Source organism: Colletotrichum fructicola, assembly GCF_000319635.2.
Source record: "Colletotrichum fructicola Nara gc5 chromosome Unknown KSG_Nara_v1_contig08, whole genome shotgun sequence".
In the NCBI taxonomy this organism is placed as follows: Eukaryota; Fungi; Ascomycota; class Sordariomycetes; order Glomerellales; family Glomerellaceae; genus Colletotrichum; species Colletotrichum fructicola.
The window spans coordinates 363,816-390,489 of record NW_027094058.1 but is presented as its reverse complement, the minus strand read 5'-3'; the positions used below and the strand labels follow the sequence as shown (position 1 = coordinate 390,489).

Here is a 26,674-nt window from a genome sequence, read left to right as displayed (position 1 = left end):
GGAAGTCTCCAGAATCGTCCACCAAAAGTGGCGCTTCCAACTCGGGAGGCCTCTTCGCAAAACGCCATACGAGTAGGAAAAAGAAAATCAAGCCGACGCCCAAACAATAGATCGGGCGAAAGCCCATGGGGAGGATGTTGTATTCCATCACAGAGCTGGTTCTGCCAACGTCGTGTAGATCAAGTTGAAATTCAGGCACGAGCCTACCAAAACCGCAACTCAGAGGGGTTCAGGGCACGCCCGAGATAAAATCATACTAAGATATATAAAACCTGTCTTCCCTTCTGACTTTTCTTCTTCGCAGTTTGCCGCCTGGTAAGGTATATACAGAAACGCTGCAAAGCTTAGAAAGAAGGAAGCGCAGCGTTGCGAGGGTGTGGATGATACCCGCATCGTTCTGCGTTTACCTGAAATGGAAAAACCCGATGCGCATTTGAGGCGGCTAGCGCAGCTTTGGGGTTATCCCGGGCGCGATGGAGCGATGTCAGCCTAACAAATAGTTTCACAGTCATCAAGTCGTATGTTTGAGTGCAAGATAATAAAATTGGGCTGTATCAATTTCCCCACCAACTTGATCCATCAAAATGCATTTCGAACGTGACTCGTCAATTGTCCTTCTCGTCCCAAAGATCGTCGTGGCCCAGACGGCCAGTGAGAGCGAGGTTGCTAGCCTGAGACTCCAAGTCGTCGGCAAACAGACGGTTCTTCATGTTGTGCCAGTCCACACTTCTCCACTCCTTTCCCTCGCGGTCAACAAATACCGTATCTGTCTCAGGTCTCATTAGATACACCACAGTCAGCTTGCTCTTGCCCTTCTCTGCTGGGTGCGGGATGACGCGATGCAGAGACGACCGCAACACATTCTTGGACAAGAACTCGGCTGAGTCACCAATGTTGCATACGGTATGACCTTGCTTGGGTGGGATGAACATCCAAGCCTTTTTTCCAGGATGATACACCTGAAGCCCACCCACGTCAGAAAATACCATGGAAAGACTTCCAATATCAGTGTGGGAAACATGGCCGACTTCCTCGCTTTGTGGTCCGTAAGGCAGATACTTGAGAAGTCCAAGCGCGGTAGGAGAGGCTTGGCCCTTGCGATGGTGCTCGGAAAGGTTCTGTTTGCCTTGCAGGTTCAGGGACCTTGACAGACTGTCCAGCAGGACCCTTCCAATATCTCCGAGTGTCTCATTCGTAGCTTCAAGCACTTCACGTCGCCCCTGGAATTCCTTCGGAAGCTTTGCGGGCTTGTCACGAGCAGCATTCATAAGAGCGTGCTCGAAGATCTGCATCAAAAGCTGGATTAGTACCCCAAACTGGCAGGACTTCCCTCCTACATACCACCCCACCAGCACCCACTGTTAGTGCTGCGCTGGGCCCGCCACCCTAACACTAACACCACCAAACCCAGCCCCACGACCAGAACCCTCGCCCGCGATGGCCTCACAGCCAGCCGCGGGCCCCTCGCAGGGCCCCAACGGCCTCATATCCTCTATACATAACCTGCCGAAGACCCCTCCCCCCCCTACCTCCCTACCCCCACGTCCGAGGGGCCTCACGCCCCCCCCTATCTGGCCCCTGGGAAGAGGGCCACAACCGGCCACTGCCGCCCTTCAGCAAGCCCGGGAAGGCCGGGCCCTCCGAGATGAGGCCCTGAACCTCCTCGCAAAAGGCCTAGATGCCCTCATTGGGACGGCTCCAGCACGCCTGAAGGCTACAGCCCAGGACCTTATCGACTCCTTTACCAGATTTGCAACCGCAGAAATCTCTGGACCCACCCCTACCCCCGGGCCCGGAAAAACGTACGCCCAGGCCGTCGGAGGCTCCACTGCAGGTGGACCCCTCTCCGGCCCCGGCCCCGGCCCCCGGCCGAGCCGAACAACAGGCCGGCAGCCCACCAACTACGCAAACAAGCCAAAACAGACCCAGGATCTCCGCCTACTGGTTCGGCTCCCTGCAGAACATATCCCTACGTCTAGATCTCTGGCCCCTCATTCAGTAAAAATGGTAGTCACAAAAGAGCTTAACCTACAACCACAAGACCTAGTTGAGGTTCGCCATACTGCTACTGGCTTCTCACTGAGACCCCAGAACAAGGAGATTCAAGCCCTACTCCTGCAGAGGGCCCCTGAGATTAAGAACTGTCTCACAGCTGAGAAGGTAGAAGTGCCTACTAGATGGTACCAGTATTCCATCCCTTTTTGCCCCCTGTACTTCACAAGCCTGGATGGAAGTAAGGTGGGTATTGAATCTGAAATAGAGGAGGAGGTCCTTCTAAGGACAAAGCAAAGACTCCTCTCCTGGCGCCCAACCCGAGATAGCCCTAACCTGGCTACAGCTACGCAAAGCCTCATCATCGCCCTCCCTCAAGAGGTCAAGGAAGGCTTCCGCCTATTCGGCCAGTCAGGCCCAGCCCGTCTGCTTCCCCCAAGGAAGCGTACCCCCAAACGACACTCCCCTGGCTGCCAAGGCTTTCACTCAGACCGCTTTTGTACCAGGCAAGCTCTCTGCGAGAACTGCAGCAAGCCGTTAGGTACTCATGAGGCTGGGCCATGCCTAGCCAGGCCCAAGTGTGCTAACTGCTATGGGCCCTTCCCAGCAAGCCACACTAACTGCCCAGCCAGACCGCTACTAGTTAACGGAAAACTTGTCATACCCACCTATAAGGAACTGCGAGGGATCCGGAAGGTTGGAGGCAAGGCCTCAGATGACCTCCTAGCTAGCCAGACCTGCTCCCTGGGCAGCACACAGCAAGCAGAGGCCAGGCCAGGCGCTACATCTAAGCGCCCTCGACCCCTCACACCTACACAAGACTCAATTGTTGTTGCAGATACTGCTAGCATAACTGGAAGCAGCAGCAGTATGGATGAGGATGAGGCTGAAGACTCTGAAGCCCTCCCCCTTACTAACCGCCCTATCCGCCCGCTTCCAAGCAGCAGCAGAAGCCAGAGGGTAACACAGAAACCTGACTACAACGTTATTAATGCCTACACCCACCTCGACCTCGACTCAGAGCAGTAGGCTCAGGCCGGCTTCCCCACGGGTACTACGGGTCGCCCAGTGTAACGTGGGGAAGATAAGCCCAGCTCATACAGCTCTCCTGGAGCTCTGCTGGGCAGACCAGATCGATATAGTACTGATCCAGGAACCCTGGACAGGCTTTAGAGATAAGATGCAAATTAATACACACCCAGGCTATAACTCTTATGTGCCAGTTGACTTCTGGAACAGCAGAGACACAAGGCCTAGGGTCATGACCTACACACGCAAAAGTCTAAGGTTACGCATACAGCAACAAAGACCTACCCAATCAAGGGATATCTTATGGATTAAAGCTGGCGACGTTACTATTATAAACGTCTATAGGCCACCAGGTGAACCCACAAACCACACAACAAATACCCTCCTAAGATATCAACCACCAGAGAGAGCCCTTATTGCTGGGGATCTTAATGCCCGCCACTCTTCTTGGGAACCCAGCTCCCAAAGCCGGAACCGAGGGGACGATATTGCAGAGTGGGCTGAAGGCTATAATCTTGAGTTCATTGGGGAAGCTGGGGCTCCAACCCATACCCATGGGCATGTACTAGACCTCACCTTCTCAAATATTCCCTTTGCAGAGGCCCATGTCAGCCCACACCTACATCCAGGGGCTGATCACCAAGCTATCACAACAACTATGCCTATAAAAACCCAGGAACAGAGGTGCCAGACAAGCCTCCCTACAGTCTCAGACTCATCCCTCCTCCGGCTAGCCGACCTAGTAAGCGCAGGGATCCCAGCCCTGCCTACCTTAGGGGATACACCTACTCCGGCAGAAATAGACTCCCTAGCTACCCAACTAGTCAGCCTCCTTTCTACAGCTATCCAGGCGGTAGGGAAGAGACGGACTAGCCAGGGTAGGGGAGCCCCCTGGTGGACAGAGGAGTGTTCAGAGGCCCACCAAGCAGCTGTTAAGGCAAGGCGTCGACAAATCCAAGAGCCTGGGCTAGTAATACCACCGCCTATCCTAGAGGAGCAGAAGGCCTTTCTGACCACAGTCAGGAAGGCAAAATGTGCCTACTGGGCTGCTAAGATTGAGGGGGCTAGATCTAGCCAGAACCTATACCAGATACTAAGCTGGCGTAAGTCTGGCCTAGCTATCAAGGCCCCACCTCTACTAGTGGATGGACAGGCCATCAACAACAGCTACGATAAAGCCCAAGCCTTGCGGAAGGCCCTACTAGAGAGATTTGACGCTACAGACGACCTACCTGGGAACCCATTTGCTGCTCCTATAGTCCCAAGGCGTCTAATACCCTGGCAACAGATAGTCAGCATTGAGGAAGTACGCCAGGCAACTCTCACAAAGGCTACAACCCCTGGGATTGACGGGATTACTACAAAGTTGCTACAATCCATTTGGGGCCTGATAGGTGTTCCTATACAGCAGCTCTTTCAGACCTGTGTCCAAACAGGCTACTTCCCTAGGACCTTCCGTAAAGCAGAGGTGGTTATGATCCAGAAGCCAGGGAAAACAGACCTCTCAAAGACTGGATCCTGGCGTCCAATAGCCCTCCTATCCTGCTTAGGCAAGGGTTTAGAGCGGCTGATAGCAAAGAGGATGGCATATCTTACTATTCTAGAAGGGATAGCCAGCCCACAGCAGGTTGGGGCATTACCAGGGAGGGCTGCAGTCGATCTGACAACCTGCCTAACCCACGAGATCGAAAGGGCTCTGGATCTAGGGCTTACTGCTACCCTGGCGACAATGGACGTTAAGGGGGCATTTGACTCCGTGCTACGAAACCGGCTTATCCTCAGGCTACGACAGCAGGGCTGGCCTAGTAGTCTGATTAGGCTGATATTTACCTTCGCCTCCAGCCGGACCGCCCGAGTCAGGCTAGAGGAAACTACTACAGAGGACTTCCCTCTGTCCTGTGGGCTCCCTCAGGGCTCTCCGATATCCCCTATTCTTTTTCTGCTCTATATAGCTGATATCCTGGCGGATAACCAGAAGCTACGGTTTGGCTATGCAGATGATATCGGCCTCCTAGCGACTAGCCCCTCTCTAGAGGAAAATGCTACAGCCCTCAGCCAGGAGGTCACTCAGATCCTCAACTGGGGTACAGATAATAAGGTAGCATTTGACCCTGCTAAGTGCGAGGCGGTCCATTTTAGTAGGAAACATAAGCAGAGGAAGGACCTACTAGATATACAGGCAAAGGACCTGACTATAAAGGCCTCAACTAGACCTATACGATGGCTAGGGGTCTGGTTTGATAAGAAACTCACCTTCCGGCACCACGTCGATATAAAGGTGGCAGCAGCAAAGAAAGTGGCCCAGTTCCTGCGGCACTTATCCAACACCAAAGGGGGGCTCCCTGCCGCTGCTGCTCGCCAAGCTGTCATTGCCTGTGTCCTCCCAATAGCCCTATATGGAGCTGAGACCTGGTATGCAGGGTTAAAGAGACCAGCTAGGAACAGCAGCACTACTACTACTAGCAGTAGCGCTGATAACCAGATAGCTACAGTTAGCACAAGGCAAAAGGGCCTGGTTAAGAGGGTAGAGAAGGTTATAACAGTAGCAGCAAGGGCTATCCTACCTGTCTGGAGGACCACGCCAACCAGCAGCCTCCTCCGAGACTCTGGCCTGCCTACCGCGAAAGTAGCTCTCGAAGCAGTACGCCTACGCTTCGCTACACGCCTACAGAAGGTTGACCAACAGCACCCCCTAGTCCCAAGGCTTTCCCAGCTAGGGCGGCGGCAAACAAGGCTTCAAAGAACAGCAGCCCTCCTACCTAAGTGCCCAAGGCCGTTGCTCCTACAGCCACAGCACCTCTCAGGATCACAAGACCCTACAGCTGGCCAGGATAAAGAGAAAGCAGCTAAAGCGTTTCAGGACTGGATTAAGACTGTGCCAGACAACCATACAATTATCTACTCAGACGGCTCTAAAGCCCCTAATGGGGCTACAGGTTTCGGCTTCGTTATCTACCGCAGCAACAAACGGATAGCCCAAGGGTGCGGCCGCCTTAACATTGCAGAAGTGTTTGACGGCGAGGCAGAGGGGGCGAGGGCAGGGCTCCAAAGGGCCCTCCTTACTTCCCAAGGCCAGCCTATACATATCTGCATTGATAACACCAGCGTCATTCAGGGGATCCGAGGCATAGCTCCAGACTCCTCACAAGCGGCCTTCCTGGAGATCCAGGAGATAGCAAGGATACAGAACATACAGACCCATTGGTGCCCAGGGCACCAAGGGATAAAAGGAAACGAAGAGGCTGACAGCCTAGCTAAGGAGGGCACAACACTGCCAGCCCCAAGAGGCCTCCTAGCTACCCTATCAGGGATTAAGCGACTGGCCAAAGAACGCAAACAACACCAGCATAGGAAATGGTGGAAGCAAGAAGCACCCCCCCGTTATACCCAGCTGGGGCTTAAGGCCACCCTTGGCTGCCCTCCTGAACTAGCTCTACCAAGAGCTACCCTTCACTATCTCCTGGCAGCACGATCAGGCCACGGAGACTTTGAACAGTATCATCAACGCTTTAATCACACAGAGGCATTGCTCACCTGCTCCTGTGGGGAGGCTAAAGAGGCAGACCACCTGGTCTACTGCCGTAAGACCCTAGTGAGGAGGCAACGGTGGCCTATCCTCTACCCTTATAGCCGAAGGGAGCCTCTAGGACCTATAGGCTCCCTAGAGCGCTACTTTAAGGGTCTACTTATCGACTCTGAAGGCTTCCAGGCCTTCCTTGACGTGACAGACTTCTTCCAGAAGATCTGCCCGCGTTACTAAGAGATAGGACTTAACCTATCCTCTCAAAAACAACAGACTACCTATAGTCACCAGGACAGCAGATTGCTATAACGGAACTAGGGCACCAGTGGGAACTAGGGATGGATAGAACACATATTGGCCCTCGGGCAAGATCTGGAGGACGCTAGGAAGAGACGCGTACTACAGAGTATATAGCTAGAGCCTGCGGCCCTCCACGCCACATACCCTTCGGGAGGTCTGCCGCAAGGGCGGCTGCGCCCTTGCCGCCACGGCGTTAAATATCAAACAAACAAACAAACAGAAGAATGGTGAGCCATCCTGGCCCTCGAATATTTCCCCGTGAGTCATACGGCAGTCAACAAGGTGCGCCTCCAGGCGGCAAACTGCGAAGACAAAAGTTAGAAGGGAAGAAAGAATGGCAAGATTGTCGCAAAGGTCGGCTGCGGCAGGAAATAGGGGAAATAGCGCTCGTCTTATGTTTGCTTTCCGCGATATGTTCTTCCTAATACAATCAGACGAAGGAAGGATGAGGATAATCTAATGTAAATGCCTTAGTTGGTTTTAATGCATGACTGACAGCCTTCTACGTACCGGAAAAATGGATGCTTAAACGAATAATTACTTTTCTATTATGTACTCAAGTTGATGCTCGGCTAGTGTTGCGAGCTAGTCACAGCACCCAACTATAGCACATAGCAAAAGCTTCAGTAATGACAAATCCATTGTAATGATTCCCTGTCCTGCGCTATATATCATAAGCCTAAGAGACCAACCACAGCCAATCTCATCTTCTAGTCACAGATTTTGTCGTACAACGGAACAACAGACAACAGCGACTCTTAATGGTGACTGCTAATATGAGATAAAGTGACTGACCCTAAACGTGACTCAGCGGTAGTGTATGTCTGGCACCTGGTCAGTGCCCAGCGCCAACTAGAGCGACGAGAACTAACCTATAAACCACAGACGGCTCGCTCAAACATGGCAATCGACAATGCATCTGCCCATCATTACTACTACTATATTGAACCTATACGCCGACGAGGTGCAGTACCATCAGACATCCAATCCACAGTGGGGTCGTTGCGCCGTTCCATCTCCTCCGGGTCCAAATTATGTCGTGTGTAGATGGCTATGCAGATGATACCTGAGACTTGAATTGCAATGTTCGTCGTCTATTATCCCAGCCGCTCGTCCAGAGGAGATTTCTGCTTTAACCCCCAGCCGCCTATCAGCCATTAAGAAGTAAATCGGGGCATCGCTCACCGGCGAGGCCTCACTTCTACCGCGGCTTCAGATGACATGATTTGCCTATAGTTAGTGAGCATCGTTCGCGACACACCAGACTCGCTCCGGCGGCAGGGCGTGTACTTGTTGTTCGGACGAACAAAGGGCGTGGTCTTGAACGAGGTTAATCTCCAATGCAGCGCCGTGGCTGAAGGCCAATGCAGCCCGCATTCCAGACATGATCAGTACACAGTGAGCTATGATAGCACCAGCGGACTACTTAGTCGGTGGACGACCGCCCTGTGCGACGTCATCTGCTTCCTCGTGCGTGATGCTGTGTCTGCCCGCAACACGCTCTCTCTATGGACGAGGAAATGCAACCGCATAGAGCTTTTATCCTCCTCAAGGAGGATTCATCATCTTCCCCTTTCATTCGTTAGGCATACACTCGGTCTATGAGTGTAGCGGAAGGCTGCCCAGTAGCGTCTTTGACAGAATAAAACAGGTTCGGGCGATGCGAGCCGAAAGTCATCTCTTGTGGGACTGGTATACTATATTCAAGCGGTCTCGTGGCCTTCTACGGCAGCTGACGAGTCGATCTCCATCGTCTCTGCATAAGATGGGTACTGACTACGTCACTGCTCTCAATCTTGAAAGCATGCCATAGCACTTACAAGAGGCAAATAAGTGGCTCGCTGATGCTTGGTGGTCTTGGGTAGAGCAGGCCACATCAGAAGACGAGGTCCTGAAGATGAGACTATTAATACTAGCTCACGGCATTGCAATAGATGCCGCGATGTTATATATGGGTAGGAAGACATGACTGAGCTCTCGTTATCGACTGCTAACTATGCAAGGAAGGTTTCTGCGCGAAGGTCGTTTACGACAGGCTGCATCGAGATTTCGTGATGGAAGCACTCCGTCGCCAGCGAGTCGTCCCCGCAGCTTACGGCATAGCTGTAGTTTCGTCCCAGGTTTACAAGATAGCAAAGACCACTTGGGATCACACGCCGGAACACTATTGAATGTCTTATGTCGAGCTTTTGAGAGAGTATAGCCTAATCTTGCTAACCTTATATCCTCTCACTGCCTTTTGTGCTTCGTTAGGCTAGCTGACATCTTCCTGCCACGTGGATGTGCCGTGTGCGAGAAATGTTGCCGAAGCTATGATCGTCAGTTGATAGGAACAGCGAAGGCTTTTGACCAATGCATTTGGTCTGGCATGTTATTTGCTAGCGGGTGCGCTATCCGCTTGAAACCGATCACGGCCGGCCGTCGGGTTCTGGCCTTGGATGGTGGTGGATTGAAAGGCATTAGACAGCTTCAGGCCTTGGAGGCCATCGAAAGGCTTACAAAGCTGCCAATACGCCTCTTCTTTGACCTGGCTATCGGCACCAGCGTGGGTAGGTCGACCAGCCCACACGTGCACGCATCCACCCACTCGTTTGCCCATTCAAGCATTGCGCCCGCGACTCGTGGACGAATAGCTGACCACGTGTAAAAAACATCAATGCGCTGTTCATCGGCATCATGCAATGGCCTCTTGAGAGATGCGAAAAGACATTCGTGGAGGTGGCAAAGAAAATATTTCCGAGGCCGACAACGACGGCTGGCCGGTGGTGCCAGAAGATGGCTCAACTGTCGCGCTTTGCTTTCAAAGATGGCATCCACAGCCCCAGTGGACCGGTGTTTCTGTCCATCGTGGGAGACACCAGAGCTACTGAATGACGCCGGCCTGCAAACTAAACCACAGAGGCTGTGAAAATGTGGGCGCAACTTGATACAGTACCCCAGCTTTGTTCGATCTGAGCCCATGATAGCGTTCCGCTGCCGCTTCTCTACGTCTATTGTCGCTGCCCAAGATTCGGTAAAGCGGAACCACGATTTTGGGTCACCGCTGAGTAGCTGACAAGAGTGCAATTTGTGTGATTGCACGAAAGAGCCGTAATCTGTCGTCTCGACATCTGTTCGATACAGCCAGGGCCATCTTCATACATTGCGAGTGAACAAGCTTAGCCTGCGGCTCCTGCGGCATGTAGAACCAAATCTGTCGAGATCTATCTTGTGTCACACCCTTCTCATCAAAGATACCATGTTCCCAAATGGACCAGGGATGAGGCTCCCGTCCAACCCTGCCTTAGCTTGCTGTCTTTCAACTTCCTCTACCACCTACGATCCGCTGCCCATTCTGCATACCATATAGGCACTTGATCATCAGCGTGATCCCACGTCGACGGGGGCGTAATGCTGAGCGGAAGGGAAACTTTAAAGGAGTAGTAGGGCGTATTGGGAGTAAGAGGACCAGGTCGGTTTTCATGACCCATTTTGAATAGCTCCATCATGAGCCATCTCTCAAGGCGCCCGCTGAGAAAATAACCCCACGACCAAGAATTGGCGATGGTGTAACAATGGCGCAGGGCATGAGAAGTGAAGGGCTTCGCTTCCAGTTCAAATTCGTCGTCTCTTCGCTTGCCTCTATTCGGCCTCGTCATATACACCGTTCCTTGGATCCCAAACTGGGCGTGTTCAATAACGTAATGAGGCGTCGACGATGGTGTACCGAAATTCCCCGGAAGTTCCACGACTAATGAGAACCGGTGGCCTACGCGTCGACAGCCCTTTCCTTTTAACTTCATCTTATCCGTCCAGTCCGGCCACATCACATCTCGCGTCGTCCAGCCATGGTGTGCGTATTCGCTCAAACGGCAACCGGAATCGTCATCAAGGCGGCGTAGAAGGTAAAACTTGTGTTGATGTATCGTGAGAGACGGAAAGAGCGAGTACGCCTTGTCGCGGGTGATGAAGTTGAGTTCGGCCGTTGCGCACGCGGTCTGGAGGATGTGGAGAAGTGGGAATCCGTTGGTCAACGTAAGGCGGATTGTAGTCTGGCGTTCGGCATTCCGCAATAGTATGGTCTCGCGAACTTCATCATCGACGTGGTGTTGGCTCTCGGGTAATTCGTACAGCTCCTCGAGCTTCAGGAAACACACGAAAGCATCCGTCTTCACGCCTTTCTCGACAAACACGTCCAGGTACGGGGTTTTCTGGCAGCCGGAAAAAAAGAAATTGAGCGCAAAACCCCTGGAGATGATGCCGTCAAAGCGTCCCAGGCGGTCGCGGAACCGTTGAGGATCGGTGATGAAGGGTTGTAAGTGTGTGTCGATGTTCAAGAGCGATCTTGACAGGTGTTTAGGAAGCCAGCGAAAGGATTTGCACATCCGACCTAACAGGCAAATATCCGGTATGGTAAGGTAAGAGTAGAGGAGCTGGCGGATGGGATACGGCGCGGTTTCGTCGAGTACGTCTCGAAGAGCCATAGTGAATTGATTGAGGGAGATGGGGAAATCAGTCAGCAAGGAGACACTGGATCGGTTCAGCTGTGTATCCACCTGCTGCGAGTTCTGGCTTCACCATTTATTTTATCAAGTCTGAGGGAACAACTTTTCGCCGAGACCCCTGTTCCCCTATCAACTAACACTCTGCGGCCAAAGAAGCTTCTGCACCTAGATATGCATGAACATTGGTAAAGAACCACACACTATATTTGATGGCACCCAAGGATAAATTAAGCTCGATAGATTGATGGGTGACAAGTTCCTCTTGCGTCCGCATGCAACGCCGCGTAACGTCCACCGTTCTCTGCCTCCCAGCCTCCTATTTACCTCGCCAACAGACACAAACCGCCCATTCCCACCCTGCACAAGGCCTAGAATGTCCTGCACTGGCAAACCCGCCCAGCCCAATCTGCCTTCTCTCAGAAATGCCTGCAGTGTGCCTTACTACAACGACCCTTCGTTTCGAGACTCTCTCTGCTCGAGCAGTATTTGGTCCGTTTCTCTCACTGCCCAACGTTCGGCAAACGCACACATATAGTATCGTCAGAGGCCTTCAGAGCCCTCTGGAGTGCACTCTAGCAAGCCAGAGGGCCCCTGGGACAGCGTTCCTGCCACTTCATCACAGGATTCATCTCATCACTGCCTACGTAGGAGTCGTTGAGGTGGATGCGGGGGCCGGTCAAAAACCATGTCTCAAGGCATCCTCTGATTCGGGGCAGCCCGCATGTCCACCAAGGAATCCTCGTTTACCCAACAGATTATTGCATACAGTCAGCAGGTGCAGTGCGCATCCCGATGTATTCTCCGCCAGTGTGACTATCGGAGCAGTATGACTTGCAAGTATCGTCGAATCCGCTGACGCCGGCTGACTCGCCCCATCCTGTCGACGCGCGTCGGCTGGGACTGTGCGGCAAAATTGACGACCCCAGAGAGAATGTTATCACTTTCGCCAAGGCGAGCGTGCTCAAGCGAAGGAAGTCTGACAAATGCGGATACTCTATCGAGGGAGGAGAAGAGCTCACGGCATCGCACACCTTCGGATTCCCTGGACCGGCGCCCTGCCTCTGCTCGTGTGGGGTGATGCTGGCGAAAGTCATGCCATTGAATTTGGATGGGCCCGTCGTTCGCGGAGCGTCACCGCTCAGTCAATCAATTTCGGTCTTTCCCAATTCTTTCCGATCCGCACTCAAAGGGCTGTGGGTGGCTCTCTCCACTACACGTACTATAGGTTCATCTCGGTCGAGCCGTAGCGCTGGCTTCTTGGCTGCGGCGCTTGCGGACGTGAATGTGGCGAGCGGCAAGCTGTTCTTCGGGTGGATTTGTTTGTGACTCAAAATGATACTGATATTGTCGCCGTTGCTGGTGACTAGTGATCGAGAGAGCAATCACTGACAACGTTTTGGTGGTCTCTGACGTGGATTTTCAGACTGCAGGGCGCCGATTTCAAAGGGTTCGACAACAGCGCTGCCTTGACTAGGTTCTCTGCCTCAGCTAGCTTGAGTGACGGAGGCAGATGCCCTATGGCAGGCTCATGCGAAAAGATGATTTTTGGCAACACTAATAGCCCCAAAAAGTCCAGTATACGTTGGGGTCTTGAACTCGGACGATTCCAATGACGAACCGCGCGTGTTCGCGACTCGACTACATGCGACTTAAAGTCTCTCTGCAGCGCTGCCGGCTATCTGTGGGCGGAGCGCGACGGCCGTCCAGTGGTAGTCGCCGCTTTCCCAAGCCAAACCAGCTTTTGCGAAGAACGGCCTTATTTTATTGGGCTTGACGAAACTGCTGAAATGAGCCATGGCGATGGCGGTGCCACCCTGGCCAACGTAGGCGATGATGGCATCCCAGACCTCAGGGGACTCCTCGGTGAGAGCTGCGTCCGTAATGAGCACGGCGGTCGGGGACGGGCTTTATTGTATGAGGCTCAGGGCACTTGACGGCTGTTTCCCCCATTGGATGTCTGTCTTTTGTCGGAGCCGAGTAAGGAGGTCAGCGTATATCTCACCGAAAAATGATTCGTACTTCAGCGAGATAGCCACGATGCGGAGCTTGAATTGGGTTGTGGCGCTCATTGTGGCTATGCAAAGCGATTGGCGTGCTGCTACTCAGTTCTTGATCGACATCAAATCTTAGGATGACGAGCACCGCAGCATATCAGTCACAGCACCCTCATGGTTGATCGATCGTGTGGCGTGCTTTCTCTAACAGACTGCCTTGAACGTTCAGGGGATACCTGCGGCATGTAAGATGCGCTGGCAGTAGCCAGAGGTGAGAAAGAAGGTTAGAAAACCTTACCACCTGCCCAACATGAGAGGCCCAGCTGCGGGGTCGGCGAAGCGGCAACATTGAAAGCGAATTCGTCGGGGTAGGTGCTTCGATGGTACTCGGGAATAGCGCGCAGAAGCTCTTCGGGGTCATCCTCGGAAGCATCGTTAAGCTAGAAACTATTGGCAACTCCGATGGCTGCTTGTAGCGGCCGGGGCATTCGAGGCGTTGGTCCGGGACCCAACGGTGGAGGTCGTCATGAGGGAACATGTGCAATGATCAGGGGCCATCGAGCCGCGCTTCGTGTTCTGCCATGTTTGATGAGGCTCACAAAGCCACCGAGATTGGAGGCGGTATGCGGATATGCAGCTACCAGGAGAAGCCCGCACGACGTCCGGTGAGATTTGAACCGTCCGACAGCTTAAGCCGCCACTCGCGGCGCGTAATTTCGGGGCAGACGTGCGGCTCCTGTACCCGGTGCTGGCACCAGAGGCTCGACTCGACATTACGGCTGAATGCCCAAGACTGCTCGAGGAGATGCGATGCCCGCTGGTCTCTGCGCACAAGCTGGCAAGCCGACACACCTCCTGTTTGTCGCCAGCCATGGCCGGGGACGTACCTGGAGTGTGGTGGTTGGCTGACAGTGTGCCATCACTGCGGCGTTCTGCCAGTCGATGTAGCCACCCTCGCCCGGGTGCCGTCGACTTGCATGCGGGGCAGGCACTTGCACCGGTTTACCAGCGGCAAAGTACCGGTACCAACACCGTAGCAAGGGGTCTGCGGGGTGCCACAAGCGATGGACTCGGCTGGCCAACACACAACTGGGGTTCGAGGCAACGGGACACAGCATGAATCCTAGTAGCGCAGCGGATTGCAGCCGCCTAGCCAGCGAGTACCCCACGTCCTCATTCAATGCAGCCGTCGCCGAACTTCCAGTCGCCCGCCCCGATGTCTGCCTAGAGCGCTGGCTATTGGCCGGACCTACAGTAATGTCGGAAGCGCCTCACGACAAGGTCTCCGCGGATGATTGACATCGTGCGGCAGAGCAGTTGGCATTGCGTTTTGAGGCCTGTGGCTGCAAGCCAACGTGGAGGAACGATAAGCAACGCCTGCTAAGGCAACAGTAGGCACCAACGCATGGGCGCAACAGTCAGGATCAGCCACAGACAGTCCGACTTTCGCGCCTGCCGTTGAAGGCCGAGTCACACCGACCCGGCGTGTCCCTGTATCGGTCGACCAATGTCCCATCCGAACCACAAGCTATTTGAGATGGAGTGACACAAGATTCTCGCACTCACACTCTGTTCATCGAGGATGAGGTCCAAGCGGATGATGCCATTGCGTTCCTTGCCCGTTGCAAAGAGGGGCCAGCGCTCATGCTTGCGATGACCCAGCGCGACTGTCCGAAGCGCCTACAGGTTGTGCTTGCAGGTGGTCCGAAGCATGCGGTTCGAAAAGAGCTGCTCGACATGGTGCTCGGCTTCAGTGGTGGTCGCGTTCGTGGCCGGTTGCACCCATCATACGTTCCACAGCCTCGCCATCTCAGACTACGGCAACCTCCGCGACGGATCAGTTTGCGGAGCCGTATGGACGGGTCGACAGGGAGGAAGCCGGGACGAGGATAGGAGATGCACAGGGGCCAGCCAGTGCTTCATTGAGCAAACGATGTTCGCAATTTTCAGCATCGTGTCTTTCTTCTAGTGCGGCAGCCTATCGTGCCTCCCTCCTGCTGTTTTTCCCTCCTCGGGACCAAGTAAAGGGTGACAATGTTAGCCCACCTATGGCGCAGATTTCAGATAACCTCAAACTAAAGCCACCCAACTCCTCAAGCGCTTTGCTGCAGTATACTTAGCTCTTCGATAACGCGTCAAGGAAGGGTCCAGGACGTGCTGATACTACTGTGCGGTCACAAAGCCAAACGTTAATTCGTCATCCTCTAACTCATGTATTCCTACTTGGCTTCCGTCAGTTCTCGACCTGTTCATGAAGCAAAGTGGCCATCGTAGTGAGTGGTAGGTTGAAGCTGCCAGTTCTTCCTGACAATGTTCCTCTACCATTTTCACGTACCCCATCAACATACCGTTGAGTCTCATCACCGCGTCAATTATATTCTGAGCTAAACCTGATGATATGACGAGGTAACAGCAATGCGTATGCAACAGTTGGCTGGCTAAACATGATTTTGCTACATCCCGCCATATCCATGCTCTACCCTCTGCCCACCTCACCCACTAAGCTCCTCTAGGCATGTGACTTATTCTACAAACGGGCTTCTGCTCATTATACTTCACTTGAAACCAAATCGATGATGCCAATTCGCCTTTTTGAATTTTGCCATGACGACGACAATCTAACCAAGGAATGAGTTGACTTCATCCAGCAAGGTCTCAGGGTGATTCTCATCCGCCGCTGACTTTAACCAGCTTGAGAGATGTGTGCCAATCGATAGATCGTTCTTTGTACGCATCAGTTTGTAATAAATCGTGCATGGCTCTTCCAGTGTAGCATGTTGTTGTTGTTGTTGTTATATTTAACGCCGTGGCGGCAAGGGCGCAGCCGCCCTTGCGGCCGACCTCCCGAGGGGTATATGGCGTGGAGGGTCGCCGGCTCAAGCTATATACTCTACAGTACACGCCTCTTCCTAACGTCCTCCAAATCTTGCCCGTGGGCTACTATGTGTTCTATTCGTCCCTAGTTCCCGCTGGTTCCCTAGTTCCGTTGTGGTCTTCCGATCCTCTACGAGGAGGGGGTTGTTACTAAGGTCTAGGTCAAGACCTAGTCCCTAGTACCGCGGGCAGATCTTCTGGAAGAAGTCTGTCACGGAGAGAAAGGCCTGGAAGCCTTCATGATCAGTAATTAGCCCCTTATAGTACTGCTCAAGAGATCCTATAGGCCCTATAGGCTCCTGTGAACTAGAAGGGTGGAGGGTGGGCCACTGAAGCCGCCTCACTAAGGTCTTTCGGCAGTAGACTAGGTGGTCTACTGCCTTTGCCTCCCCGCAGGAGCAGGTAAGTAGTGCTTCTGTATGGTTGAAGCGTTGGTGATATTGCTCGAAGTCTCCATGCCCTGAACGGGCTGCCAGGAGATGGTGAAGGATCGCCCGTGGCAGGGTCAGTTCAGGAGGGCAGGCGAGGGAAGCCTTAAGCCCTAGTTGGGTGTGGCAGGACGTTGCCTCTTGCTTCCACCATCTTCTATGCTGGCGGTATATACGCTCTCTAGCAAGCCGTTTGATCCCTGATAGGGTAGCTAGTTGGCCCCTAGGGGCTGGCAGGGTTGTGCCCTCCTTAGCTAGGATGTCTGCTTCCTCGTTTCCTTTGATGCCCTGGTGCCCTGGGGACCAGTGGGTTTGTATGTTGTATATCCTAACTGCCTCTTGGATCTCAAGGAAGGCAGCTTGTGAGGAGTCTGGGGCCATGCCTCGGATCCCCTGGATAACGCTGGTATTGTCGATACAGATATGTATAGGCTGGCCCTGGGAGGTAAGGAGGGCCCGTCGGAGCCCTGCCCTCGCCCCTTCGGCCTCGCCATCAAATACTTCTGCTATGCCGAGGCGTCCGCAGCCCTGGGCTATGCGTTTATTCTTACGGTAGATGACAAAGCCAAATCCTGTAGCGCCATCAGGGGCTTTAGAGCCATCTGAGTAGATGATAGTATGCTCTTTTGGCACCGTCTTGAGCCAGGCCTGGAAGATCCTGGCTGCTACTTCCTTCGTCTGTGTAACTATAAGGTTATAGGACCCTGGGAGGTATTGCGGCTGTAGAAGTGCTGGCCTTGGGCACTTAGGTAAGAGGCCAGCTGTCCTTTGGAGCCTGGTCTGCTGCCGCCCTGGCTGTAGAAGCCTTGGGACCAAGGGATGTTGTTGGTCAACCTTCTGTAGGCGTGTAGCGAAGCGTAGTCGCGCTGCCTCGAGGGCTACCTCTGCTGTAGGTAGGCCAGCATCTCGGATGAGGGCACTGGTTGGTGTGGTCCTCCAGACAGGTAGGATAGCCCTTGCTGCTGCTGTAATAACTCTTCCGACTCTACAGGCTAGACCCTTCTGCCCTGTGCCAACTGTAGCTATCTGTGAAGCAGTACTGCTACTAGTACTGTTGTTGCTGCTTAGAGCTGGCTTAGTCAGGCCTGCATACCAGGTTTCCGCTCCATATAAGGCTATCGGGAGGGCGCAAGCAATAGCTGCTTTTCGAACTGCAGCTGCTGGGAGCCCCCCTTTTGTGTTTGTAAGGTGCTGTAGGAAATAGGCTACCTTCTTTGCTGCTGCTACCTTTATTCCTACATGGTGTTGGAAGGTGAGTCTCCTGTCAAACCAGACCCCTAACCATCTTACAGGCTTTGTTGAGGCTTTAATAGTCAGGCCTCTCGCTTGGATATCGGGTAGGTTTGTTGTCTGTTTATGTTTTCTGCTGAAGTGGATTGCCTCACACTTAGCTGGGTCAAAGGCGACCTTATTTTCTGTTCCCCAGCTGAGGATACTGGTGATCTCCTGGCCTAGGGCTGTAGCGTTCTCTTCTAGCGAGGGGCTAGTAGCTACTAAGCCTATATCATCTGCATAGCCAAACCGTAGCTTCTGATCATCAGCTAGGATATCAGCTATATAGAGCAGGAAGAGGATAGGTGATAGCGGAGAGCCTTGTGGTAGTCCACAGGATAGAGGGAAGTCCTCTGTAGTAGTATCCTCTAGCCTGACCCGGGCTGTTCGGCTAGAGGTGAAGGTGTAGATCAGCTTGATCAGGCTGCTTGGCCAGCCCTGCTGCCGTAGCCTGATAATAAGTCGGTTTCGTAGGACGGAATCAAACGCCCCCTTGACGTCCATTGTTGCTAGCGTCGCAGTAAGCCCTGTATCTAGAGCCCTCTCGATCTCATGGGTTAGACAGGTTGTCAGGTCGACTGCAGCCCTCCCTGGTAAGGCTCCAACCTGCTGTGGGCTGGCGACCCCTTCTAGGATGGTAAGGTAGGCCATCCTTTTTGCTATCAACCGTTCTAAGCCTTTGCCTAAGCAGGATAATAGAGATATCGGGCGCCAGGACCCAGTCTTAGAGAAGTCTGTTTTCCCCGGTTTCTGGATCATAACAACCTCCGCTTTGCGGAAGGGTCTAGGGAAGTAGCCTACCTGTACGCAGGCCTGGAAGAGCTGCTGTATAGGCCTAGCTACTAAACCCCAGGTGCATTGTAGTAACTTTGTAGTAATCCTATCAGTCCCAGGGGTTGTAGTCTCTGTTAGAGTAGCCTGGCGTACTTCCTCTATACTAACTGTATCCTGCCAGGGTATAAGACGCCTTGTGACCACTGGGATAGCAAAAGGGTTCCCAGGTAGGTCATCTCTAGCGCTAAACCGTTCGAGTAAGGCCTTTCGTAAGGCTTGGGCTTTGTCGTAGGTGTTGCTGATCGTCTCTCCTTCTACTATTAGAGGCGGAGCTTTAACTGCTAGGCTTGACTTCCGCCAGCCTATGATCTTATATAGATCTTGGTCTGTCTTAGCCTCTTCAACCTTAGTAGTCCAGTAGGCGCGTTTTGCCCTTCTAACGGTTGTTAAGAAGACCTTTTGTTCCTCTAAGATAGGGGGAGGTATGACCAGCCCAGGTTCTTGGGCCTGTTGGCGCCTAGCCTTAATAGCAGCTTGGTGGGCTACTGAGCATTCTTCTGTCCACCAGGGGGCTCCCCTACCCTGATTAGTCCGTCTCTTGCCTACAGCTTGAATAGCTGTATAGAAGAGGCTGACCAGTTGGGCAGCTAGGGTGTCTAGCTCTGCTGGGCTGGGCAGTTCCCCTAGAGTAGGTAAGGCTGTAGCCCCAGCCTTTACTAGGTCGATCAGCCGTGGTAGGGCTGACTCTGGTACTGAGAGCTGGTTAGCCTGGCGTCCCTGTTCCTGGGCCCTACTCATAGGAATAATTGTTGTGATGGCTTCGTGGTCAGCCCCTGGGTGTAGGTGTGGGCTGATATAAGCCTCAGTAAAGGGGATATTTGAGAGGGTTAGGTCGAGGGTATGCCCGTGGGTATGGGTAGGGGCCCCAACCTCCCCAATAAACAGAAGATCGTAGCCTTCCGCCCATTCTGCAATATCGTCTCCTCGATTTCGGCTAGGGGACCCAGGTTCCCATGAGGAGTGGTGGGCGTTAAGGTCCCCAGCAATAAGGGCTCTCTCTGGCGGTTGGTAATCTAGAAGGAGGCTGGTTGCTTGGTTTATAGGCTCATCTGGCGGCCTATATATATTCATAATAGTGAGGTCGCCAACTTTCACCCACAAGATATCTCTTGATTGGGTAGGCCTTTGTTGCTGTATTTGCAGCCTTAGACCTTTGCGTGTGTAGGTCATAACCCTAGGCCTTGTGTCTCTGCTGTTCCAGAAGTCAACTGGTACGTAGGAGTTAAAGCCTGGGTGTGTGTTAATCTGCATCTTATCTCTATAGCCTATCCAGGGTTCCTGGATCAGGACTATATCGATCTGATCTGCCCAGCAGAGCTCTAGAAGAGCTGTATGAGCTGGGCTTCTCTTCCCCACGTTACACTGGGCGACCCGTAATACCCGTGGGGTAGCCGTCCTGAGCCTACTGCTCCGAGTCGAGGTCGAGGTGGGTGTAGGCATTAATAACGTTATAATCAGGCTTCTGAGCTACCCGCTGGACCCTGCTGCTTGAGGTAGCTGGGGTATGCTGGGTAGGTAGTGGTGGTAGGATAGGGTTGCTGTCAGAGACGTCTGCTTCAACCTCAGTCTCGTCCTCCTCCATACTGCTAGAGCTTGCTGTATCGCTAACGTCCGCTACGATGATTGAGTCCTGGGTAGGGGTAGGGGCTCGTGGTCGCTTAGAGCCAGGCTGAGGGCTCGTCAGGCTGTTGCTAGGTTGCTGGGTGCTGCGGGCGTGGGTGCCGGCCTGACTGCTCTGATAGAGGGCCTCATAGGCCTTCTGCCCAGCTTTACGGATCCGGGAGAGTTCCTTCCGGCCTGGGAGGGTGGGGGAGCCGTTAACCACTAAGGGCCTTGCTGGGCAGTCCTTATGGTTGGCTTGGAAGGGGCCGGCGCAGTTAGCGCACTTCGGTCTGGCTATGCAGGGCCAGGTCTCATGGGAGCCTGCGGGCCTGCTGCAGTTGCTACAGAGTGGCTGTCGGTTACAGTACCGGTTTGAATGATATCCCTGGCAACCAGGGTCATGTCTGATGAGGGTCTTTTTCTTCTGGATAAGCTGAGATCTGCTGCTTTGGTTGAAGAGCCTGAAGGGTAGTACTTCTACAGAGAAGGAGATGATCCAAGAGACTTCGTTTGTGATAGGATTCACGCCAAGTTGGGATTGGCGGGCCCGGATAGGCTTGCATCCTGTCTGTGCAAAGACCTCCTCTTCAACTAGAGTAGCTGGGTCGAGGGTATCCCCATCGATAGTCCATAGCTTAGCAGGGCAGCGTGGGACAACATAGGTGAACCACTTAGTAGGGGTCTCAACCTTATAGGCTCCAAGACTGTCGGCTAGTTTCTGTTTGTCCGTAAGGAGGGCTTGCTGAACCTGCTTATTCAGGGGTCTCAGTGAGTAGCCAGTTGCGATGTGGTAGATATGTGGGATATCTGCTAGCTGCAGGCCAAGGGCCTGGCAGACCTTCCGGCGGAGGGCAAAAGGGGCATGCTTCCTAGCAGCCGTTAGGCCCTCCTCGGGGATGCGGGCAAAGACCCGGAGGTCCTCCTTTGGCTGGGCTAGAGTCTGAGTCTGAGCCTGGGGATGGATTGGGTTTTGGGTGCGGACCGGAGCCGGGGCCGGGGCTTGGGCTGGGGCTGCAGCTGCAGATTCAGCCGAAGCTACCACCTTAGCCCAATTCCGGCTCGGGGTCGGGGCCGCCGTTCCGTTCCCCATGATCCTCTTCAAGGCTTGAACTACGTAGGTTGTAGCCTCCTTCGCGATCTGCTTCCTAGGCCCCTCAAAGCAAGAGACCACGTTGTCTACAGACTGGGCGATAGCCATAAAGACATCCTTTCGGGCTTCGTAGAGCTTGGCCTCTTCACTAAGGGCTGTAAGGACAGCTCCAGCAGCTGTCCCATTCACAGTTGAGGGTCCCTTAGCCGTTAAGGGGGTTGTCGTAGAGGCGTCGGGCTGGCTTCCCACGAGGCTGGGCCGGGCTGGCTGGGCCTCGGTATCGCGGCGGCGTTTAGCCCTTGAGGTTGGGGACGGCTCCGGAGGGGCTCCAGAGCCTCGATCAGGGCCGGCCGAGGAGGCCGGCATCGGTCCAGAGCCCGCCGGAGGCTGCGAGGCCATCGCGGGAGGGCGCTGGAGGCGAGAATTGAAGGGTTTTCCGCTGTTAAGAATTTTGGTGGTATCCCACGTATTACACTAACAGTGGATGGCAAGAAAAATTAGGCGAGAGGGAAGTCGTTCCAGTGTAGCATGCATATAAGACACTGTTTGACAGATTTATAATTACCGGAAAACCCGCCTGTACAATCTATTATTGCGTCACCCTCGACACGTAACAACATCTCGTTAGGACCGATATATTTGATGGGCTCTCCAAGTTTCACTGGGCCATTCAACTGCAATGTCTCACGTATCTCTCCAGCCCATAGGTCTGTTCTGAGTTTCGTCTCTAACTAGTCAATTGCAGCTTTTGCCCGCCAAACCAGCTATCGACATCCTCGATCTTGCCGGCGAACTTCGAAACAAGATATACGAGCTGGTATTATTGCTGGAGCTGCCAGTCGACCCATGGTCTTGGCCCGAACGAACACGGAATATCACACCTGGTCTCTTACGCGTGAACAAGACCATCCACGATGAGGCGCGCTCGATATTGTACGGTCAGAACAGATTCAATTTCGCCACGGCCACGTCGGAGGAGATTGCTTCTTTCCTCACGAACATCGGAGAAGCCAATGCAGGTTGCATTCGCCACATAGTGATTCGGTTCCCAATCTTTCTCTCTGGAACCCACCGAAGTCATGCTCGAAAATGACAGCACCGCTATTCTGATGGCTATTCAACGAAGCTGCATCAACTTAAGCACGCTCAGAACATCGCTGGCCAGCACGAGCGCTATGGAACTGAAGTTTGACGACCAGGATAACCTAGAGGTGGTCAAACAGGCACTTTCCATGGTTGACGATCACTTCCAAGCCATGCGATCTGTGACGCAAATTGCTAGAAGTTTATGAGGACGGCCCGAGCATTTGCGTCAGGAGTATCATGGCAAGTCGTGGTTGGAAATTCGCGTCATAGAGCAATCTTTTGAGGACGACATATGGGACAGAGGGTTTAGTGACATCGATGACGACGGGTTTGACTATGAGCCGACGAGTGATGACGAGTATGACGTCGACAATGATAGTGATTTCTGGGGAAGAGCTGCGGATTGAGGTTCTGGCAGTTTACTCTACAACAGATGGAGCTACTTTGATGGCGCAACAGCTAGCCCTGAAGTTGATCATTGACACGTGAAGCTGATATGCGTCCAGATGGTCGCTCAGGTCATCGCGTTCGCTCAACGTGGCAAGAAGTGGAGGCAGAATTCCACGGCCACTGTGCCCTTGGTGTAGAAAGATCCCGCCCATCAAAAATACCTAACTAGAAGTTGTACCGCAGAAGCCCGATGCGCAGGTTCAGTCTCGGCCATCTCTCGCAAAGTTGGATAGCTGGCTGCCTGACAGACCGCAAAATCAACCGCGGCATTGTACGACATGAAGTGATTCGACGCCTTGCGCCACCCCCCAACGTCTAACGTCCATAACATGATAACATAAAGGGAGCATACATCAGACTTGGACGTCTGCGCCTTGTCTGCAATCACTTCAGGGGCCATGTACGGGAAACAAACCTCCCCCCAGACTTGACTCGTTTGGCCGTGTGATCTGTCAAAGGACGTGATTACTTTAGTCTCGGGGTTGGTCTCGAACGAGCACTGGGTCTTCGAAATCGTTGTTCCGGCAATGAAAATGTCGACGCCGCCGCGTCCTAGAGTTGCTAATGTGTTGTGACCTGCCCTTGAGCGAATGTGACCAATGTCGAGAGCAGGCCGGCCATCTTTCTGATAAGAGAGAAAAGGTTGGTTGTCCGGATGTTCAAGGACGCTCTGGCTTCGACTGTTCTTAGGCACGAGGGAAAACAAAGCTGAAGGATGGGGTTGACTACTAATCAGTTGTAGCTGTGATAACCTTCCTCCGCCGTCTAGCGGGCTTGTCTATGAATGTATATATCTTGGGTTTCGGTGCTATAGCACAGACCGGCAAATGTGTACGAACAATAGCTGCTTGGCAATCAAGCAAGAACAACGTCTTGCTCTGGTCGAAACGCCCTTCAACAAGCCTATGGGTACTTGAAATCGGCTTTCAAATTCTCAGCCTATCCGGTGACCAGCGTCTTCCAAACGTCCCATTTCCAGAAGTCACGCATGACCAGGCTCCGATAAAAATAATTTCTGTGAGAACGTAGATGCGCCGACCCGACTTTTCTCGGACGTGATCTCAGTGCCTCCATCGTCACATTCTCCTCCGACGTTGAAGCAGGAGAAGCCGTCATCATCCCAGTCAATCAGTGCGAAAGGTTTGGACTGAAGAATCTTCTCAATGTCTTGCGGCTTGGGCGACAACACAGTGTTTGCGATGTTGCATGGCCGGGTGAGGGTATCGGGGCACACCTCGAAACAGGAGTACAGAGTAGCGCATGCATTTGCCTCCAGGTCGAGATCGGGCGAGTCTTCTAGTGCGTTGACGATGTTAGAGGCGCACGAGGTTAGCGGTCTGCGTAAGGGTCTGTTCGTACCATCGGATGCGTCCCGCTTGTCACGGCTTACTTCATTGCATGAAGCGAGTGTTTGTGATGCGTTGGCATTGCGACACGGTGGATCGAAATGAGCCCCCACGCCGGTTAACGTGAGCGCGAGCGCATCGTTCGCAGCTGCGGAAGACTGCTTGGGTACGTGGGTCTGTGACGTTGGAGACATTGATAGGGATAAAAATTCATGTCGCAAAGAGCCGAGGGGGGGATGTTGGTTTTGAAATATATGACGAATATACGATACTGTGAGTGTCCCAGCTAGGAGACTCCCCAATTTACAGGAGCGACAACTGTCTGCAGATAGTCTGCGACTATGGTAGACTGTGGTGGGCCATATGACATGCGGTATCTCGGTCGAGCGCTGGCGGGTTTTCATTCTCAGTCTCAATTGTTTGAAACTGAATTTTGATTGCGTCAAGAGGCGTGGCCGAACCTGCAGCACCTCCTATTCGCCCTTTACTTTCGATTTCAGTTGTACGAGCACGAAGCCTTCCCATTGGACTGCTCTCGAACGCCACCAACGTCTGCGTCACCGTCACGGTGACCAGGGTCCTCCGTCATGTTCGTGAACTCAGCCGTAGGATACTGGCGCCCATTCATCGCCTGCATCGTCCTCATCGGGCTCATCGCGGCTAGCTGTGTGGCGCAGGCGGCGCGAGGATCAAAGGATCGGCGTCCACACCCACGGCGATATGTGGGAGAGTCCTTCAGGCAGACTGCGACGGGAGGTCCAAGGATCTTTATTCGAATAGAAGCGGCCCAGGAGATTTTACTTCCGTGTAATTTCTTCGTCAGCCATCTTCTGGGTTCGTTCCTGACACAACCGAAGAAATTGCTCCCACCGACCAGGCTGCTGCCGCCAGATGCCCTTGCTTGCTGCTGTCTGTCACCTCGCCGAAGCGCACGTTACCCGTCCACTGCCAAGCTGAACGCTTCGCACTGTGGACGTTCTCATCCGTACTCGCCCTTGACCTAGTGCGTCCAGCTGTCGCGGCATCCTTACGCATGCTGGACAGCGGGGTTGTCTGCCGCAAGCCATGGCGCTTAGCGCCCTCAGTCGCGTGGGAAAAGGGCACGTGAGCTCACGGCAAAAAGGCGCATGCTCAGACCTTCGCTATCGGAAAAAAGTAGTCCCAGGAGCAGTTTCGGGAAGATGGCTCCAAGTACCTGACGTATATGCTCCTCCTGCCAATGTGTCGACAGTCACGCTTTCGCTCAAGAACGGTAGGCATCCATCGCCGGATTACATTGGACGTGCAGGCGGCAAGGTCCAAGTTCCAGATACAAAACTGGTCTCTTTCGCATCACTCAACTTGCCTAGCTCGTAACGAGAGCGTCTTGCCCCCCGATGCAGCTCTTGCAAAGTGATTGTAGGCCGAGCGTGTCGATGAGGCAGTAAGCGGGTGCATTCGAGGATCTGTCATCCCCTATTGTGTAGGGCAGTATTGCCCTGAGACAAATCGTAAAAGCCTCATGCCGTTGTGTCCACCTTGGACAAAGACAACGCCCCCGATGCTGCAACAGCACCACCGACGAGCTGAACGCCGCCGTACACAGCTGCAATACCATAACCACCAGCTCCGGCGCTCTGAAGCACAGCAAACACGCCGGAAGCTGCGCCGTTGCCAATGACGCTATGAACGCCCGCGGCAGCGGACCCTGTGAGTACACTGTCGTTAGCTAAAAGCCGGCGGCGAAGGCATGAAAGGACGTCACATAATAACGCCTTCGGTCCCGAAACCCGCCGCTGTCGAGACAGGGGCGGCCTCGCAGGCCTGATATGTCTGCGCGGTGGTTTCCAGAGTGAGCTGCTTCGTTTTGCAGGCCAGAGTCACCAATTGCGGCTGCGGGAGTAGTCCACCTTACGCGAGATACTGTAGGTGCTCTCTGTCTTATACCGCTTTCCTGCTGGTACGTTGTCCCATATGACACTCAGCATCGGCCTGATACAGCGATACGCATAGTGCCGCCGACTCCCCCGGCGAACAACTTGCCAGAGTTATCCAAGCCGACGCCGATCTCTCGCCCGCAAAGAACAGACTTCTCTCTCAGACATGTGAGAATGTGTACCACAATAACCCAGCCTCCAGTTCATTGTGGCTGTTCCTGGATATTTCTGTCAACGGGGGAGCCTCCTGCCAGATATCTTCTGACACCTTGTCCATAACCGAACTCAAGAGTCACGCGGCTTTCGTCACTCAGCATGGATCATGAGAGGATGTAGCCTTCGATGGTGAAGTTTTCCCACGGCAAGTCGCAAGCCACCGACCGAAACCATGTTACAGAAGGCGCGACCTACAATCCTCGCGATAACTGGCTTGTTTTTTTTTGTTTTTTTTCGA

General features: G+C 53.5%; 5 protein-coding genes across 5 annotated transcripts; 1 reads left to right on the top strand and 4 right to left on the bottom strand.

Moving 5' to 3' along the window:
- Positions 1–605: 605 nt before the first annotated feature.
- Positions 606–1,292, bottom strand: gloE-2 (2-oxoglutarate-dependent dioxygenase gloE; the record flags this gene model as incomplete). Its single annotated transcript, XM_032027699.2, has 1 exon — positions 606–1,292. One exon carries the CDS (start codon positions 1,290–1,292, stop codon positions 606–608), a length of 687 nt encoding a protein of 228 aa, XP_031875949.2.
- A 145-nt stretch (positions 1,293–1,437) lies between these two features.
- On the top strand, positions 1,438–2,533 carry CGGC5_v013115 (uncharacterized protein; the record flags this gene model as incomplete). The annotated part of the gene is made up of 2 exons (XM_066152867.1): positions 1,438–2,238; positions 2,339–2,533. 2 exons carry the CDS (start codon positions 1,438–1,440, stop codon positions 2,531–2,533), a joined length of 996 nt encoding a protein of 331 aa, XP_066007708.1.
- Positions 2,534–12,977: 10,444 nt separating this feature from the next.
- On the bottom strand, positions 12,978–13,397 carry CGGC5_v013114 (uncharacterized protein; the record flags this gene model as incomplete). The annotated part of the gene is made up of 2 exons (XM_066152866.1): positions 12,978–13,198; positions 13,331–13,397. 2 exons carry the CDS (start codon positions 13,395–13,397, stop codon positions 12,978–12,980), a joined length of 288 nt encoding a protein of 95 aa, XP_066007771.1.
- Positions 13,398–20,132: 6,735 nt separating this feature from the next.
- On the bottom strand, positions 20,133–21,821 carry CGGC5_v013113 (uncharacterized protein; the record flags this gene model as incomplete). The annotated part of the gene is made up of 1 exon (XM_032028429.2): positions 20,133–21,821. The coding sequence occupies one exon, from the start codon at positions 21,819–21,821 to the stop codon at positions 20,133–20,135; it is 1,689 nt and encodes a 562-aa protein (XP_031875293.2).
- Positions 21,822–23,940: 2,119 nt separating this feature from the next.
- On the bottom strand, positions 23,941–24,959 carry CGGC5_v013112 (uncharacterized protein; the record flags this gene model as incomplete). The annotated part of the gene is made up of 4 exons (XM_066152865.1): positions 23,941–24,105; positions 24,193–24,254; positions 24,318–24,480; positions 24,855–24,959. The coding sequence occupies 4 exons, from the start codon at positions 24,957–24,959 to the stop codon at positions 23,941–23,943; spliced, it is 495 nt and encodes a 164-aa protein (XP_066007770.1).
- Positions 24,960–26,674: the final 1,715 nt, after the last annotated feature.